The following is a 17,229-nucleotide window of genomic DNA, read 5'->3' on the forward strand; positions in this document are numbered from 1 at the left end:
TCACACATTCTTATATTTTTTTCAGAGAGGTGCTATCAATATAATTTAGTTTTACTTATGTAAAATAAGAATAAGTCACAGTTTTCCATTTATGATTAAAGAGTTAAATGTCATCAAAGTTAATGTGCCTAAATGAAGTCTAATACTTAATTTATCTTCCAGAAAACATGTGATGACACTGGATTTTGAATTCAGGAAATGTTATTTTTCTGAATTAAAATGAATGGTTACATATGAGAAAAAAAGCCCATTGTATCCATTTTTATCCATTCAATATATGTCCTTTCACTGATTGACTTTTTAAAAATTACCTGTTTTTTAAAAATTGTCTATTTCAATGTTCATTGGAAAAAAGCCATCTAAGTGCATTGCTGGCATGAATTTTAATTGTAAAATACTTTAGCAGTATATATTAAAATAGTCACAATTTGATCTACTTCTAAGGTTCTAACCTAATGAAATAATCACAAATAACATTCAACATTTCTTTAGCATGTACTCAGAACCACTGTAAGCACTTTTAAATATGTGAAAACAGATGAATATGAACATATATACAGCGATGCTTTATGTATACATGTATGTGTACATTTTCTTTGGGAAAAATAACTTTTTTTTTTTTTTGACAGGCAGAGTGGATAGTGAGAGAGAGAGACAGAGAGAAAGGTCTTCCTTTTGCCGTTGGTTCACCCTCCAATGGCCGCCATGGCAGGCGTGCTGTGGCTGGCGCACCGCGCTGATCCGAAGCCAGGAGCCAGGTGCTTCTCCTGGTCTCCCATGGAGTGCAGGGCCCGAGCACTTGGGCCATCCTCCACTGCACTCCCGGGCCACAGCAGAGAGCTGGCCTGGAAGAGGGGCAACCGGGACAGAATCCGGCGCCCCGACCGGGACTAGAATCTGGTGTGCCGGCGCCGCTAGGTGGAGGATTAGCCTATTGAGCCGCGGCGCCGGCCAAGGGAAAAATAACTTCTACACTGAGCATGTGTCAATACTCAAAAAGGGCCCTGCACCCCATGGGAGACCAGGATAAGTACCTGGCTCCTGCCATCGGATCAGCGCGGTGCGCCGGTCGCACCGTGCCAGCCGCAGCGGCCATTGGAGGGTGAACCAACGGCAAAGGAAGACCTTTCTCTCTCTCTCTCTCTCTCTCTCTCTCTCTCGCTGTCCACTCTGCCTGTCCAAAATAAATAAATAAATAAATACTCAAAAAGGATATTATTTAATGCATTTAACTCCTATTGTGTAAAAATTAGAAAAATAGATTCTCTAAATATAATAAAACTAAAAATTGTTTTTAGTATTGGTCATAAAGTATATTGCCCTAGAGCTTCCATTACTGTCACATACATGCTTTCCCATATCTCTGTCTCTGTGCTCCTTAGCTAGTCTTAGTCCACGGACCTCTCAAATCATGGGAATCCATCCTTGAGCATTATTGGATTGGTATCTGGAGTTGAGGTTAATACCTACTACGCTAAATCAGAGCCTGTGACATTTGTAGAGAGAGCTATGAATTTAAGAGTAAGAGTTGGGTTTTTTCCTCATTATTCAAATTGGGAATCCTTGTTGAGTGAATTATTCATACAGGGCTGTATAGTGAGCTATGCATACTTTCAAGAAAGTAACGTTATTGCAATGACATTATATGATATCTTTAAGTCAGTATTTATCAATAATGCAATAAGGCCATTTTAAAGGGTTTAATAAATGAGTGGATGATTTTCTTGACAATAGTAAGACTTTACTAACACTAAATTCTTGAGTGTGATATCTTTGGTGGGACTCATTATTTCATACAAATAATTGCACAAGTATGTAAATAGTCGCTATTGCATTGTAATGGAGCATATTAAAGAGAAAGGCAGTATCTCATAACCCTTTTTTTTTCACTCTTTGGAAGTGTAGATTAAGATTTATGTCCAGATAATTGATTATCCTCAGCATACTCATTTATCTCTCCTTTTATTTTTTGTCAGTAATGTGCGTAGCTGGTATTGCATTGGTTGTATTATTCTTCAGTTGGATGCTGTCTATTTTCAGATCTAAATATCATGGGTATCCATACAGGTATGATTCTAATTTTTTATTTACATAGTGGTTACCTACACCTAATAATGATTAGAGTTGATGTTGACCTATAAATTTGCTTTGCTTTGCTTCCAAACTAAAGATAGGATTTAATTTAGATATGTTGCATTTAAAAATAAATTTTAGGAGCCAGTATCATGGCCTAGCTGATAAAACATGCGACTCAGGGGCTGGCACTGTGGCGTAGTGGGATAAGTCTCCACCTATGGCTCCAGTTTCCCATATGGGCATCAATTTGTATCCCTGTTTCTCCTCTTCTTTTTTTTTTTTTATTATTTATTTGAGAGTCAGAGTTACACAGAGAGAGGAGAGGCATAGAGAGAGAGAGAGAGAGGTCTTCCATCCAATGGTTCACTCCCCCGTTGGAACGGAGTTGGAGCAGCTGGGTCTCGAACCGGCGCCCATATGGGATGCTGGCGCTTCAGGCCAGGGCGTTAACCCACTGCGCCACAGTGCTGGCCCCATGCTCCTCTTCTAATCCAGCTTCCTGCTATGACCTGGGAAAGCAATGGAAGATGGCCCAAGTGCTTGGGCTCCTGAACCTGCATGGGAGACCCAGAGGAAACTCCTGGCTCCTTGCTTTGGCTTGCATTGCAGCCATTTGGGAAGTAAACCAGCAGATGGAAGACCTTTCTTTCTGTCTCTCCCTTCCCTATCTGTAACTCTACCTCTCAAATAAATAAATAAATCTAAAAAAAAAAATGTGACGCCAGGGTCCCGTATGCAATATGGGCACTGGTTTAAGTCCTGGCTGCTCCACTTCCAATCCAGCTCTCTGTTAATGCAGCTGGGAAAGCAGTAGAAGATGGCCCAAGTCCTTGGGTCCCTGCACACATATGGGAGACACAGAAGAAGCTCCTGGCTCCTGGCTTCTGCCTGGCCCATCTCTGGCTGTTGCAACCATTTAGAGAGTAAACCAGTGAATGGAATTATCTCTCTCTGTGTCTCCCTCTTTCTCTAACTCTGACTTTCAAATAAATAAATATTTTTAAATTAATTTTGAATTATTATACTGTAATGAACAATATCAGTATATGAGTTTTCAGGGTCATCTTTCAGACTTATTCTTTCTGAAGAAAGATTCATTTATTTATTTAAAAGTCAAAGTGACAGAGGTTGGAGGAGAGAGAAAGAAAAAGAGATGGATTTTCCACTCACTAGTTCACTCCCCAAATGCTGGCAACAGCCAGGGCTAGGCCAAGCTGAAGCCTGGTACTAAAACTCGATCTGGGTGTTACATGTGTGTGGCAGGGATGCAAGTAGTTGAGCCATCACCTACTACTTCCCAGGGTGCATATTATCTGGAAGCTGAAGCAGAGGCAGGACTTGATTTCAGGCACTCCAATATGGCAGGCAGATGTTCCAAGTAGCAGCTTAACCTGCTGTGCTGCAATGACCACTTTTTTTAAAAAAAAAATTTATTTTATTCATTTGAAAGAGTTACAGAGAGAGAGACAGAGAGGAAGTCTTCCATCTGCTGGTTCACTCCCCAATTGGTTGCAATGGCCAGAGCTGAGCTGAGCTGAAGCCAGGAGCCAGGAGCTAGGAGCTTCTTCCAGGTCTACCACATGGGTGCAGGGGTCCAAGGACTTGGGCCATCCTCTACTGCTTTTCCAGACCATTAGCAGGGAACTGGATTGGAAGTGGAGTAGCCAGGACTCGCACTGGTGCCCCTATGGAATGCCAGCACTGCAGGCCCAGGGCTTTAATTCTCTGCACCACAGCACTGGCCCCACAATGACCACTTTTTGGAGTGATCTGACATTATCTAATTTAATTGAGAAATCTATAATAACAAATAGTGGTTACAACATTTTATGTCATATCTATTTTACATACTGTTCTTCCTCTTAAGGAAGAAGTTATTTTTAATGTATCTTGAAATTCCTCACTTGTATTGTTCAGGACTATTTAGATGACATAAGTAAACCATTTGATTAGAATCCAGTAGGAGCTAGTGTTGTGGCTCAGTAGATTAAGCGGCCACCTGAGATGCTGACACCCCATATCAGAGTGCTGGTTGGAGTCTCAGCTGCTCCACATCCAAAGAAGCTCCCTGGTAATGTGCCCAAGGAAGCAGCATATGATGGCCTAAGTGGTTAGACCTCCGCTACCCATGTGGGAGACCCAAATGGCGTTTCAGGCTCCTGGCTTCAGCCTGGCCAATCCCTGAGCATTGCAGTTATTTGGAGAGTGATCCAGTGGATGGAAGATTTTTCCGAGTCTCTCCCTCTCTCGGTCCCTTTGCATTTCAAATAAATATATTTTTTTAAAAAAAGAATACAGTTTATAGAGAGTAGCAGAAAGAGTGTCTAAGACGGTCTAGTCAGGGGCCAACACTGTGTAGGTTAATCCTCTGCCTGTGGTGCCGGCATCCCATATAGGTGCCAGTTGTAGTCCTGGCTGCTCTACTTCTGATCCAGCTCTCTGCTGTGGCCTGGGAAAGCAGTAGAAGATGGTCTAAGTGCTTGGACCCCTACACCCACCTGGGAGACCCAGAAGCAGCTCCTGGATCCTAGCTTGGATTGGCCCAGCTCCAGCTGTTGTGGCCATTTGGGGAGTGAACCAGTGGATGGAAGACCTTTCTCTGTGTGTCTCTCTCTCACTGTCTGTAGCTCTACCTGTCAAATAAATAAATAAAATCTTTAAAAAAAAGTCTAGTCAGCTGGAAATCTTCGGAAATCCCTAAGACTGAGGGAGGAAATTGTCCTTTTGGTTTTACGTTTTTTGCTTTACTCTGTTAATAGCCTACATAATGTGGGAGTCTTTTTTATAATCTGAGTATCAGTATAATTACTGCTTTATAATATGGCATTGCTCTTTGTAAAGGATTATGAACAGTGAAGTCTGTCAACTACTTTTTTTTAATTTTTTTGTTATCTATCTGAGCAGCGGCAGAGAGAGAGAAAAGAGAGAGAAGTAGACAGAGATTTGCTGGTACATTCCCCAACTGCTCAAAACAGCCAGGGCTGAGCCAGACCACTCAATCTGGGTCTCCCATGTGAATAGCAAGTACCTTAGCTACTTCAGCCACCATTCTCTACTTTCCAGAGTGCACATCTGCAGGAAGCAAAAATTAGGAGCAAAGCCAGGGCTCAAATTTGGGCACTCTGATATAGGATACAAGCATCCCAAGTGGTATCTTTTTATAAAAAGATTTATTTATTTATTAATTTATCTGAGAGGCAAAGTTACAGATAGAGACGGAGAGACAGAGAGAGGTCCTGCAAATGACCGCAACGACCGGAGCTGGGCTGATCCAGGAGTCAGGAGCTTCTTCCAAGTCTGCAGGACTTGGGTGCAGGAGTCCAAGCACTTAGGCCATCTTCCACTGGTTTTACAGGCCATTAGCAGGGAGCTGGATCAGAAATGGAGCAGCCACCACTTGAACCCGTGCCCATATGGGATGCTGGCGCCAAATGCGGAGGCTTAACCTACTACACCACAGTGCTGCCCCCACCCAAAGCAGCATCTTAACCACTGTACCAAATTCTTACCCTATCAATACTTTTGAAAAAATTTTATTCTCTGTATTTTTTAAGATTTATTTATTTATTTGAAAGGGAAAGTTAGAGAGGCAGAGGCAGAGAGAGAGAGAGGTCTTCCATCCATTGAATCACTCCCCAGATGGCCGCAATGGCTGGAGCTGCGCTGATCCAAAGCCAGGAGCCAGGAACTTCTTCCGAATCTCCCACACGGGTGCAGGGGCTCAAGGACTCGGGCCATCTTCTACTGTTTTCCCAGGCGATAGCAGAGAGCTAGATGGGAAGTAGAGCAGCTGGGACTTGAAACTGTGCCCATACAGCATGCTGGCACTGCAGGTGGCGGCTTTATCCACTATGCCACAGTGTCAGCAGCCCCCTCTATATTATCTTGATACAAGATTTTAGTAGATAATTTTGAACAACTTTGTAACTGATTAATTATGCTCATTGCAATATTTCAAGACTTTTTGATCAATAAACAACGTAAACTAGTCTTCTTTTACATTTTCCTTTTTCTTTTTTCCTGTAAACTTTTTTGGAATTTTATTCTTCTGTATACTTGTGTGTGTGTGTTATATGTTATAGAATACTTTCTGGGATGCAAATGTATTTTACTAGGATTCCTGTTAATTATCTAATCATGAATTGGGTTAAGTTAGTTAATTAGTTTCTCTGTTTGGAAGCTATTTTAACTTGTAGTATGTTTTTGTTTCTGATCCCCAAAGATTGTTATACATGTACCAAAATATTTTTGATCTGTTAAAATCAAGATACTACATATTTATTAGAAGTCTACTTTTCTTTCAAAAACTAACAGATTGGTATATATTTTTGTTGCAGCTTTCTGATGAGTTAAAAAGGATCCAGAGATATGTAGACACTGGAATAATAGAAACTAAAAACGAGAAATGTGTGTGTTTGAAAAGAAGAATACAACTTGTGCATTTTGTATTACCTCTTTTTTTCAAGTGATTTAAATAGTTAATCATTTAACCAAAGATGTGTAGTGCCTTAACAAGAAATTTCCTGTCAAAATAATGAAGTATTTGGAAATTATTCTCCTTTTAACCTTGTCTTCCTAGTGTACTTTATGGAACATTTAATTTAGTAGAATTAAGTATATCATTAAAAAAGTTTTTTTAAAACTACTACTTTGTTTTAATTAGAGCAAAGCTCAAAATTGCTTTAGCTAGCTTTTTGTCATTTGATTCTATATTGTCTTATCCCAAGGCGGGAAAAGAAAGTCCTGACCAGATGTTCTGGCATATGCCTATTATGGATAACTGCATCATCAGGAATCTGTTCTTAGCTCTTCCATCTTTGCAGGGATGTGTATACTTTATACATCTTTCCTTTGGGGCGGAGAAATCACATATGGTGTGTGATCTTCTGAAAACGAACCACCGTTCTTCAGAGTTTGTATCTAGACTTCAGAAAGACTGTTCAGCCCTCCTCCTGTGTCTTTCCTACTGAAATACAGTTCTATCCATGCTCCTTGATAACTGCAAATGTTACAAAGTATCTCTGAATACAGGATTATGATTTTTGCATGAGTGTGGTGTTAGCTGCCTTGTATTTGGAAAGATTTTTGATTCATTTCATGTTCTTAGTTTTCTTTTATTTAAGATGGTCCACACCTAATAAATACATATATAGCTTAGCATGAAAATCAGTAACTCATAGAATGATCTAAAATGTTCCTGAAAATTAGAGTCTTACTTCTTTGATTTTTACCTAAGAGAAAAATAGATTCGGTTGTGTTTAGGAAAAGGATTCCCTTAGAATGGGAAAAGAAAGAAAATCATGAAATACTGAGTTGTTGTCTGTGTACAAACTGTTTTTTGAAGGTTCTTCTTTTTTTTTTTTTTTTTTTTTTGCTATTATTTTAGCCTTTATTTTCTATCTCCAAGTGGAGAAACAAAGTAAAAATTTGAAGAGGTTTTGTTTTAGTTTTGCCTTTCTGTCCGTGGAAATAACCATATGTGCTAACCAGATTTCTGTGAAGAATGTTTTCATGGTTATTATGACATCTAACTGTAACTTTCCCATAGTTATGAAATGTAACCTAAAATGCCACTATTATGGTTTATGAAAATTGTAATTGTTAAAAAAATGTAAAGACATCCTAGAAGTATTACATTGAAAAGATACTGTGACTGTCTCCTGCTGTTTTCCATCTAATAACCCTCTCATGTGACAGAGAAGCTTTGCAGGAGGAGATGGGTATAATTGTCTCAGAGAAAACATTTTATGTTGGTTTTTGTTTTTCTTTTATGTTAGTAGATTTGGGCGAGGAACACAGTTGACTTTTACTCTTTAATGGAGCCACTTTTTGTTCATTAATCACCTGTATATTGTGTGACTCTGGATTCCGTATCTGCTGTTCTAGTATTTGTCGCAGGCCAAATAAATTTGTGCTGTGATTCTTATGAGATTTGAATGAAGATGCCCTGATTTGTCTAGATGGATCAGGGGAATACTACTGCCATATATTCTCTATAGCTCCAGATAATTTGACAGAAGCATTGAAAGAATAACACTCTTTTGTATTTGTCTTTATGAGCACATTCTGTAAGGAGAAAAGGTAGCATTCTGGCTAAAATCTGTGGAGAACAGATTTATTACACTTAAAATACTGTTACTTTTGTGAAAATTTTGAAATTAGCTTTCATCTGAAGTGCCTTAAGTAGACTCAATTTACTTTTCTAGTAATGGTTTAAATATTATTTGTTATACGTTTTTAAGATGCTATTCAAAATGATACATTGTAGTGGCAAAGATAACCAAATGTCTGCCTGTTTGCTTTTTGACCATACCAATAAACTTTTACAATCTAACTTCTGAGTTTTTTATTTTATTACTGCCTGAATAGGGGTGGATTTAAAATGCTTAAAAGAGAATTGTAGGCCAGCACCGCAGCTCACTTGGCTAATCCTCCGCCTGCGGTGCCTGCACACTGGGTTCTAGTCCCGGTCAGGGCGCCGGATTCTGTCCCGGTTGCCCCTCTTCCAGGCCAGCTCTCTGCTGTGGCCCGGGAAGGCAGTGGAGGATGGCCCAAGTGCTTGGGCCCTGCACCCGCATGGGAGACCAGGAGGAAGCACCTGGCTCCTGGCTTCGGCTCGGCGCAGTGTGCCGGCTGTAGCGGCCATTTGGGGGGTGAACCAACAGAAAAGGAAGACCTTTCTCTCTGTCTCTCTCTCACTGTCTAACTCTGCCTGTCAAAAAAAGAGAGAATTGTAAAATTAGAATAATCCACTTTGAAGATATAATTATTTTATTTTCCTAATTATTATTATGAGTTTGATAGGAAAATGTCCTTAAGTATTTCTAGAATGAGAGGTATGTTATTCCGGGAATCCATAGGTTCTTCGTTATTTTATTTTCATTTATTTGAAAGAGAGACCCAAATGCCCACAACAGCCAAGGCTGAGGTAGACTGAAGCTGAGAGCTGGACACTCAATCTGGATCTCCGATGTGGGTAGCAGGGACTCAACTTCTTAAGCCATCACTATTGCATCCCAGGGTGTATGGTAGCAGGAGGCTAGACTCAAAAGTGGAGCTGAGACTGCAGCCCAGGTACTCTGATATGAGATGCGGGCATCTCAAGAGGTATCAACCACTGTGCCAAATGCCTGCCCCAGGTTGTCCTTCATTAATGATGAATAAGTCAAAACAGCCAAAATGAGTAGATGAATGGCTATTTTCAAAGATTGATCTACCTTTCGTCCTAGTCAGTGAACATGCCTTAACCAGGTTAATTCCCTTTTGGTAACAAAAAAAAAATTGATTTGCAATAGTTACCTTGACAGGTTTTCAAGTTACATGAAACTAAACAAGAGTACATTTGTAAACATGGAACAGAAACCCTGGGCAGGAAGTACAGATCTGGCTTTTAGTCTTTGCTCTGTTTCTATCTGGCTTTGTAACTAGAGGCAAATCACTTGAACTTCTTTAGACCTATTTTTATCTTAAAAAGAATATACTAAACAAAGCCACCTCCATATTTCTTCATGTTCTGAGGTTCCATTATACATAATACTAAAGATACCTTTAAATTTTGAAGGATATCATTTGTGATATCCAAGTTTGATGCTGAATTAAATCCATTGTAATACAGTATGTTTCTGCAGTCAGAAGAAACTGTACTGTAATGCTGATAAAGGCCATTCTAAACGTTTTTAAAGTTTTATTTTATTTGATTGAAAGGCAGAGTTAGAGAGAGGGAGAGATGAGAGATCTTCCATCTGCTGGTTCACTCCCCAAATGGCTGCAGTGGCTGGCACTGGTCCGAAGCCAGGATCGTTGCGCCTAGAACTATATCCAGGTCTCCCATATGGGTGGCAAGGGCTCAAGTACTCAGTCCATCTTCCACTGCCTTCCTAGGTGCATTATCAAGGAGCTAGCTGGGTTGGGTACATTAGTCATAGAATGTTATGAGAACAAAGCCAGACTTGAGGTTCAATATTTGCTTCATTTTTTTTCTTTCCCTGGAAATTTTGTCAGTATGCAGCTGATAGAGTTCTAAGAAATATATCACTAGACATAAAACTTTACTGACTTATTAACACGGTGATGGAAAAAAAGTTTCAGTAGGCTAATCCTCCACCTGCGGTGCCTGCACACCAGGTTCTAGTCCTGGTCGGGGCGCCGGATTCTGTCCTGGTTGCTCCTCTTCCAGTCCAGCTCTCTGCTGTGGCCAGGGAGTGCAGTGGAGGATGGCCCAAGTGCTTGGGCCCTGCACCCGCATGGGAGACCAGGATAAGTACCTGGCTCCTGCCATCGGATCAGCCCGGTGCGCCGGCCACAGCGCGCCGGCCGCAGCGGCCACTGGGAGGTGAACCAACGGCAAAGGAAGACCTTTCTCTCTTTCCACTCTACGTGTCAAAAAAAAAAAAAAAGAAAGAAAGAAAAGTGAAGTTTCAAATAAGAGAGAGATAAAATAAGGTTGAAACATTCAAGATGGAAAGAGGTACATAAAGAGGGGCACTCTTAGAAACAAAACAACATGGTAGGCTTCTTATATTGAGTGCACTTCCAAAATTCATGGAAAATTGGAATTTAATGATAAGTTTATTTTGGTGTGCATTATCTCTGAATTCCATAAATTTTTCATAATATATATTTACTATGAACTTTTTATTTAACAGCTAAGGAGATGGGAACAGAGACAGACAGGGAAAGAGAGCTCCCATTCACTGGCTTACTCGCCAAATGTCCACAAATGCTGGGGCTGGGCCATGTCAGAGCTGGGAGCCACGAACTCAACCCAGACCTCTTATGTGGCAGGTGTGGATACAAACTAACTGTGCCATCACTTGGTACCTCCCTTGGCATGTGTTAGCAGAAAGCTAGAATTGAGAGCATAGCCATGTCCCAAATCCAGGCAAAATGATTTGAGATGCAAGCATCCCAACCAGGTGTCTTATCCTCTAGGCAAATGCCCATTCTTACTTCTAACTTTTTGAAGACTCATTATATATACAATATCAAAAAAGGGGCAGGAGATCTAACTACTTGAGTCATTACTTTTGTCTCAGGATTTGCATTAACAGTAAGCTAGGATCAGTTAGAACTATAACCAAGATCTCTGATAAATGATATGGACTTCCTAACTCGTGTCTTAACTGCTGGCTGTTCCCCCCACACTTGTTTTTTAATCAATAATTTTATAGAGTGTTTCATTATCTAATTCCTCAGATAGGAACTGGATTCCCAGTGATATTAATTGGATGGTTAGTAAGTAGTAGGTGTCAAAGTTAGAACAACTGCCTTGCCTTAAGCCAAAATTACTCATCTCAGACATTTGTACTAAAGACTTGTGGTTCAAAGTTCTCTTAAAATGACAAATTCAGTGCAAAAATATGTCCTATGATTGCTTTGATACAGATGTGTGTGTGTGTGTGTGTGTGTGTGCATGTGTGATGATACCAACATCACAAAGAATTTTAGCAGAAGTGTAAGATGAGTACCAAAGGAAATGCAGTTTAAATCAGGAACAGGATCAAAGATACAAAGGAAAAGGAAAGGTGTTGGAAGGACATTTGAAGAAGTATGTGGAAAATGGAAGTTTTTAAAAAAGATTTGATAGAAACCAGTCAGAATCTGGACTTCATTTTTTTTTATTTTTAAGCTGTTATTCAGTGAGAAAGATTCATAGGAGAGTGAGTGTTTTATCTAAAAAGCTCCCAGGTGGTTCACTCCCTAAATGGCCGCAACAACTGGAGCTGTGCCAATCCAAAGCCAGGAGCCAGGAGTTTACTCTGGGTCTCTTGCATGGGGGCAGGGGCCGAGGGACTAGGATCATCTTACACTGCTTTCCCAGGCACATTAGCAGGGAGCAGCCAGGACTCAAACTGGTGCCCATATGGGATGCTGGCGCTGTAGGCCAAGGTTTTAACCTACTGTGCCACAGCATCGGCCCCAGGAAAATGGAATTTAAGTATAAATTTATTGAAACACAAAAAAAGTTGTGATGACCACATGTGTTTTTTTCACAAAATACCTTTTTCTATAAAGACCCCTTCCAATGAATGGGTTTCAAAATTCCATTTTCCATGAACTTTTGAAAGTACCTTTGTAGAATGATAAGTGTAATGCATAAAACTTAGAAATACCTAGATATTGCCAAGTCTGCAAGGGCAGTTCTTATTACAAAAATAGAAATCATAATATTGTGGGTTGAATATCAAATGTTTATATTTAAAATCTATAAGCATATCCACAATCTCTCTAATGCATTCTGGTAAATGTTTTCTTCTTAAAAAATGTATTTAAGGTAAATTACATGTATTTCATATATACAGATTTAGAAACATGGGGATACTTCCCACCCTACCCTCCTATGACTAATGTGCTGTACAATTCTACAAATCCTGGAATAATGGGAAGTTCAATAGGTGTGAAATCTCCCAACTATTAAAGTGAACAATAGTGAAAGAAGCGGCCGAGAGCTGCCATAAAAATGGCCTTAATAAAATAAAAAAAAAAAAAAAAAAAAAAAAACCAGAAATTAAGACAAGCAATTCCAGAAACAGTCCTGGGAAATGGGGAGTAAACCGGTTCACAGAGAAAGCAGTTAGCTACTAACCAGAGATATGGGCAACAGAACATCCTGCTATGTAGATAAGCCCCCTCCCCTGTGCTTGCTCAAGCTTAACAAAGAAACCGCAAGGCACGTAAGGCACATAGCAACCCGCTTCCCTTCCTCAACGACCCCCTCCCCTGGTGTACCCCTTTGACCTAGTACTTTTCCACTGACATTACCGCTTTCAAACTGCCATATAAGGCCAGTTGCTGAGAATTATCCAATAGACTTACGCCACCCTATAGTATGTTAATTTTGTGGTTTTGCCCTTTAAAAACTGTAAAATGATTGTTCGGGGCTCCTCTCTGACCCCGCTGCTTGCGGCAGCCAGAAAAGGGCCCATTTGCGCAAATGAAATAAAACTGCCTCCTGCCTTTTGCATCGTCTGGTCTGGAGTCTGTGTTTCTGGGGTCGTCACAAAAGGACACCACTTTTGGGGTCCTTCAATAGCAACTGTGGGGCCATTGCTGTGGCATAGCAGGTAAAGCTGCCGCCTGCAGTGCCCCCATCCCATATGCACACCGGTTCAAGACTCCACTTCTCATCCACGTCTCTGTTATGGCTTGGGAAAGCAGTGGGAGATGGCCCAAGTCCTTGGGCCCCTGCACCTAGTGTGGGAGACCTGGAAGAAGCTCCTGGCTCCAGCCATTGTGGCCAATTGGGGAGTGAGCCAGCGGATGGAAGACTTCTCTCTCTCTCTGTGTGTAACTCTGACTTTCAAATAAATAAATAAATAAATAAATAAATCTATCTTTAAAAAATAATAATTGTGGCCAGCGCCGCGGCTCACTAGGCTAATCCTCCGCCTAGCGGCGCCGGCACACCGGGTTCTAGTCCCGGTCGGGGCACCGGATTCTGTCCCGGTTGCCCCTCTTCCAGGCCAGCTCTCTGCTGTGGACAGGGAGTGCAGTGGAGGATGGCCCAGGTGCTTGGGCCCTGGAGCTTGGAGGTTGAACCAACGGCAAAGGAAGACCTTTCTCTCTGTCTCTCTCTCTCACTGTCCACTCTGCCTGTCAAAAAAAAAAAATAAATAATAATAATAATTGTATATGTATATGTAAGATTTCAAATTCCATTGATGAAATACTAATACTTATGATTATTAACAAAGAACATATTTTAAAATATGTAAACTAGTAAATAATAATGATGTGAATGTACATATGGCTACAGAAGGTAATAAATATTTCATTGATTAAAAGTTAATTTGGGGGAATAAACAGCTGTGCCAGGTATCACAAGTTGAGTAGGTAATTTGTAATTAATTATAGTCACGTATGGCCATTGCTAGTCATGCAAAGACCAGTATTTCTTAGGTAATAAAGGAATCATGTTAAATTATCTATAGAAATTAAAGACTATCTTCATTGCCATAAATGAATTAGACTGATGTAATTTACATTTCATATAAGAATCATTTTACAAAGCCCATGTTTTTATTTTTGTAAAACAAAAAGCATATTTTCGTAAAGAAAAATGAATTTGCTTTGATAAACATTTTAACATATGAGGAGCAGTTCTATGATATCAACTTTCCAAATGCCTTTTACTCCTTTTATTAAGATGGAGTTGAGGGGCCAGCGCTGTGGTTAAGCCTCTGCCTGTGGCATCAGTGTACCACATGGGCACTGATTCGAGTGCTCCACATTTTTTTTTAAGATTTTATTTATTTATTTGAGAGGCAGAATTACAGAGAGCAGGAGAGACAGAGAAAGGTCTTTCATCTGCTGGTTCACTCCCCAAATGGCCGCAGTGGCTGGAGCTGGGTTGATCTGAAGCCAAGAACCAGGAGCTTCTTCTGGGTCTCCTATGCGGGTGCAGGGGCCCAAGCACTTGGGCCATCTTCTACTACTTTACCAGGCCATAACAGAGAGCTGGATCAGAAGAGGAGCAGCCGGGACTTGAACTGGTGTCCAGATGGGATGCCGGAGCCACAAGTGGAGACCTAGCCCACCACACTGAAGTAGGCAGGCATACAGGCTAAAATTGATTAGATTTTGTGAAACTGGAAGACCACGCCTTCACCAGGCCCCTGTGTGACTTCACGCCCTACCTGATACCTTGGCCACGCCCCTGTGTGACCTCATCCCCCTACCTGGCCACACCTGGGGGCCAACCAGCCAATCAGATTGATTAACCACTCCCCTAGGACGTGATGTGGCCGGGGGCCTTCTCTTCTTCCCTGGCCTCTTGCCAGGAGGGGGCTTGCTGTAGCCCTGCGCCTCCAGGGCTCATGGCCTTCGGGCCATGTGCTCTAGGCTTCCTGGCCTAGATGCTCATCCATGTGGCTAGTTCCTAGTGCTCAGTATGAACCCAGATTTACCTCTCTCTCTCAATAAAGCTCCCACTCTGCTATGCATCTTTCTCATTAAATAAAAGCTTAAAATGGAAAGCAGCTCAAGGTGCTTGCTGCACATGGCTTTTGGCCTGCTCCCTGCTTGGTATGGACGCTACTCTAGTTTCCAGACTTTCCCCTCTCCCCTACCTGAACTAAACCCTCACTTTCCTAGCTACCTCTCGCACTAAATAAAAGCCTAAAACGTACTATGCTGCCTCGTTTATCTGTGCTGGTATTTAGAATTCTTCTCTAAATATTAGGTAAGAACCCTCTTGGGCTTACTAATATTGGGGATTTATTAGTAAGCATATGGTGAAATCGTATGGCACCCCAAATTCTGGTAGCATACGTGGCACCCCAGGTAGCACTTCTGGGGAACTTTAAATGGCCACCTTTGAGTGTAAAATTTAGGGGGTCATGTCCGATTTCAAATCACAGCACCGGCCCCCTGGTCCACTTCTGATCCAGCTCTCTGCTAATGGCCTGGGAAAGCAGTAGAAGATGGCCCAAGTCCTTGGACCCCTGCACCCTCATGGAAGACCCAGAAGAAGCTCCTGGCTCCTGGCTTCTGATCAGCTTAGCTCCGGCTGTCATGGCCATTTGGGGATTGACCCAGTGGATGGAAGACCTTTCTCTCTGTCTTTCCCTTTCTCTGTAACTCTACCTCTCAAATAAACTTAAAAAATCAAGCAAATTAAAAAGTGTGGAGTTGATCTTGTTGGAGAGAAAGACAAAAATGTCAATGGTTTATTTCCTATTCCTGTGGATAAAGTTACCATAAATGAAAAAAAAAAAGTGCTGGGACTCAAACACTGAAACCTATGCTCCTACAGGATGCCAGCATCACAAGCAGTGACTTAAACTGCTGTGCCAAAACGCTGGCCCTAAAATGTTTTAATATGCATTGAAATATCTTTTAGAAAGAATTCACTTGAGGGGCCAGCACTGTGGCTAAGTGGGGGGTGGGGGAGGGGAGGGGCCAGCGCTGTGGCAGCAGCATCCCATATTGGTACTGTCCCGGCTGCTCCATTTCCAATCCAGCTCTCTGCTATGGCCTGGGAAAGCAGTGGAAGATGCCTCAGGACCCCTGCACCCGCTAGGGAGACTCCTGGCTCCTGGCTTCGGATTGGCTCAGATCAGCTCAAGCTGTTGTGGCCATTTGGGGAATGACCCAGTGAATGGGAGACCTTTCTCTCCGTGTCTCTCCCTCTCTCGGCCTGTAATTCTGCCTCTCAAATAAACAAATGAAAATAGAAAGAGAGAAGTCCTAGAAAGGAAGAAAGATGCTAATATCAAATTGTGATTTAAATGGGTTCTACCAGATTTTGAGCCAGGGTGAGAACAACACTAATATTATGCTGACATTGAAAGTCAAAGCCTAAGAGACTTCAGATAGTATTTAAATCAACCCCTTTATTTTGACTGCTGAAGAAAACCTGCCCTAGAGAAGTGAAGCAATTTACCAAAGGTTATGCTTAAGAAATGCCTACAGGTCTTCCATTTAGTTGCAAATTCCCTATGGATCGCATTTCACTTGTAGATGCAAATTAATCACTGGAGATGGTAGTCAGTCCACCTTGATTGCTTCCTGACATCTAGATTGCTGGGAGAGGCGCCTTAGAGAGAAAGGCATTTCTCTGGAGCGGCTGATGTTTCCCTAAGGTGGGAGGAGTTTTGATTAATTCCCTAATCTGTGAAAGTAAAATTTAAGTGGGAAGACAGATTTTTATGCAAAAGAAGGAAAAACAGCCTAGAGATTACTGTTCAGAACTTTGTGTGTATAATTTCTAAAACTGGGTTGACAATTTTTCTTCCCTATAGTTTAGGAGTAAAAAAATTATACAGATGCCTGTCACTAACCACAAGGGAAATGCAAATCAAAATGACATCAGGAGCCCAAGGACTTGGGCCATCTTCTACTGCTTTCCCAGGCCGTAGCAGGGAGCTGTATCGGAAGAGGAGGAGCTAGGACTAGAACCGGTACCCATACGGAATGCCGGCGCTTCTAGCCAGGGTGTTAACCTGCTGTGCCACAGCGCCGGCCCCAATAAATCATTTTTTAAAAAGAATAAAATTGGAAGACATATAAGTGAGCAGAAAAACAGGGTTTACTGAAAAATAAAGGGTTAGTGCACCCTGAGATATGAACGTCGGCTCTCTCTCTCAAGGGAGAATGGTCACACGAAGGCTAGGGTTATCCTTTTTACAGGATAAGGAATGTGTGGCTGGCATT

General features: G+C 41.4%; 1 protein-coding gene across 1 annotated transcript in view; it reads left to right on the forward strand.

The window, feature by feature from the left end:
• MAGT1 (magnesium transporter 1) overlaps positions 1-8,410 on the forward strand; it is a 49,302-nt gene extending 40,892 nt beyond the window's left edge. The window contains exons 9-10 of the mRNA XM_008272956.5: positions 1,977-2,067; positions 6,414-8,410. Of these exons, the coding sequence (XP_008271178.1) occupies positions 1,977-2,067; positions 6,414-6,429 (107 nt within the window). The 3' untranslated portion in view covers positions 6,430-8,410. The remainder of the gene's footprint in view (positions 1-1,976; positions 2,068-6,413) is intronic.
• The last annotated feature ends 8,819 nt before the right edge of the window (positions 8,411-17,229 follow it).

Source organism: Oryctolagus cuniculus, chromosome X, assembly GCF_051225735.1.
Source record: "Oryctolagus cuniculus isolate XC-2025 breed Fujian yellow rabbit chromosome X, ASM5122573v1, whole genome shotgun sequence".
Classification (NCBI taxonomy): Eukaryota; Metazoa; Chordata; class Mammalia; order Lagomorpha; family Leporidae; genus Oryctolagus; species Oryctolagus cuniculus.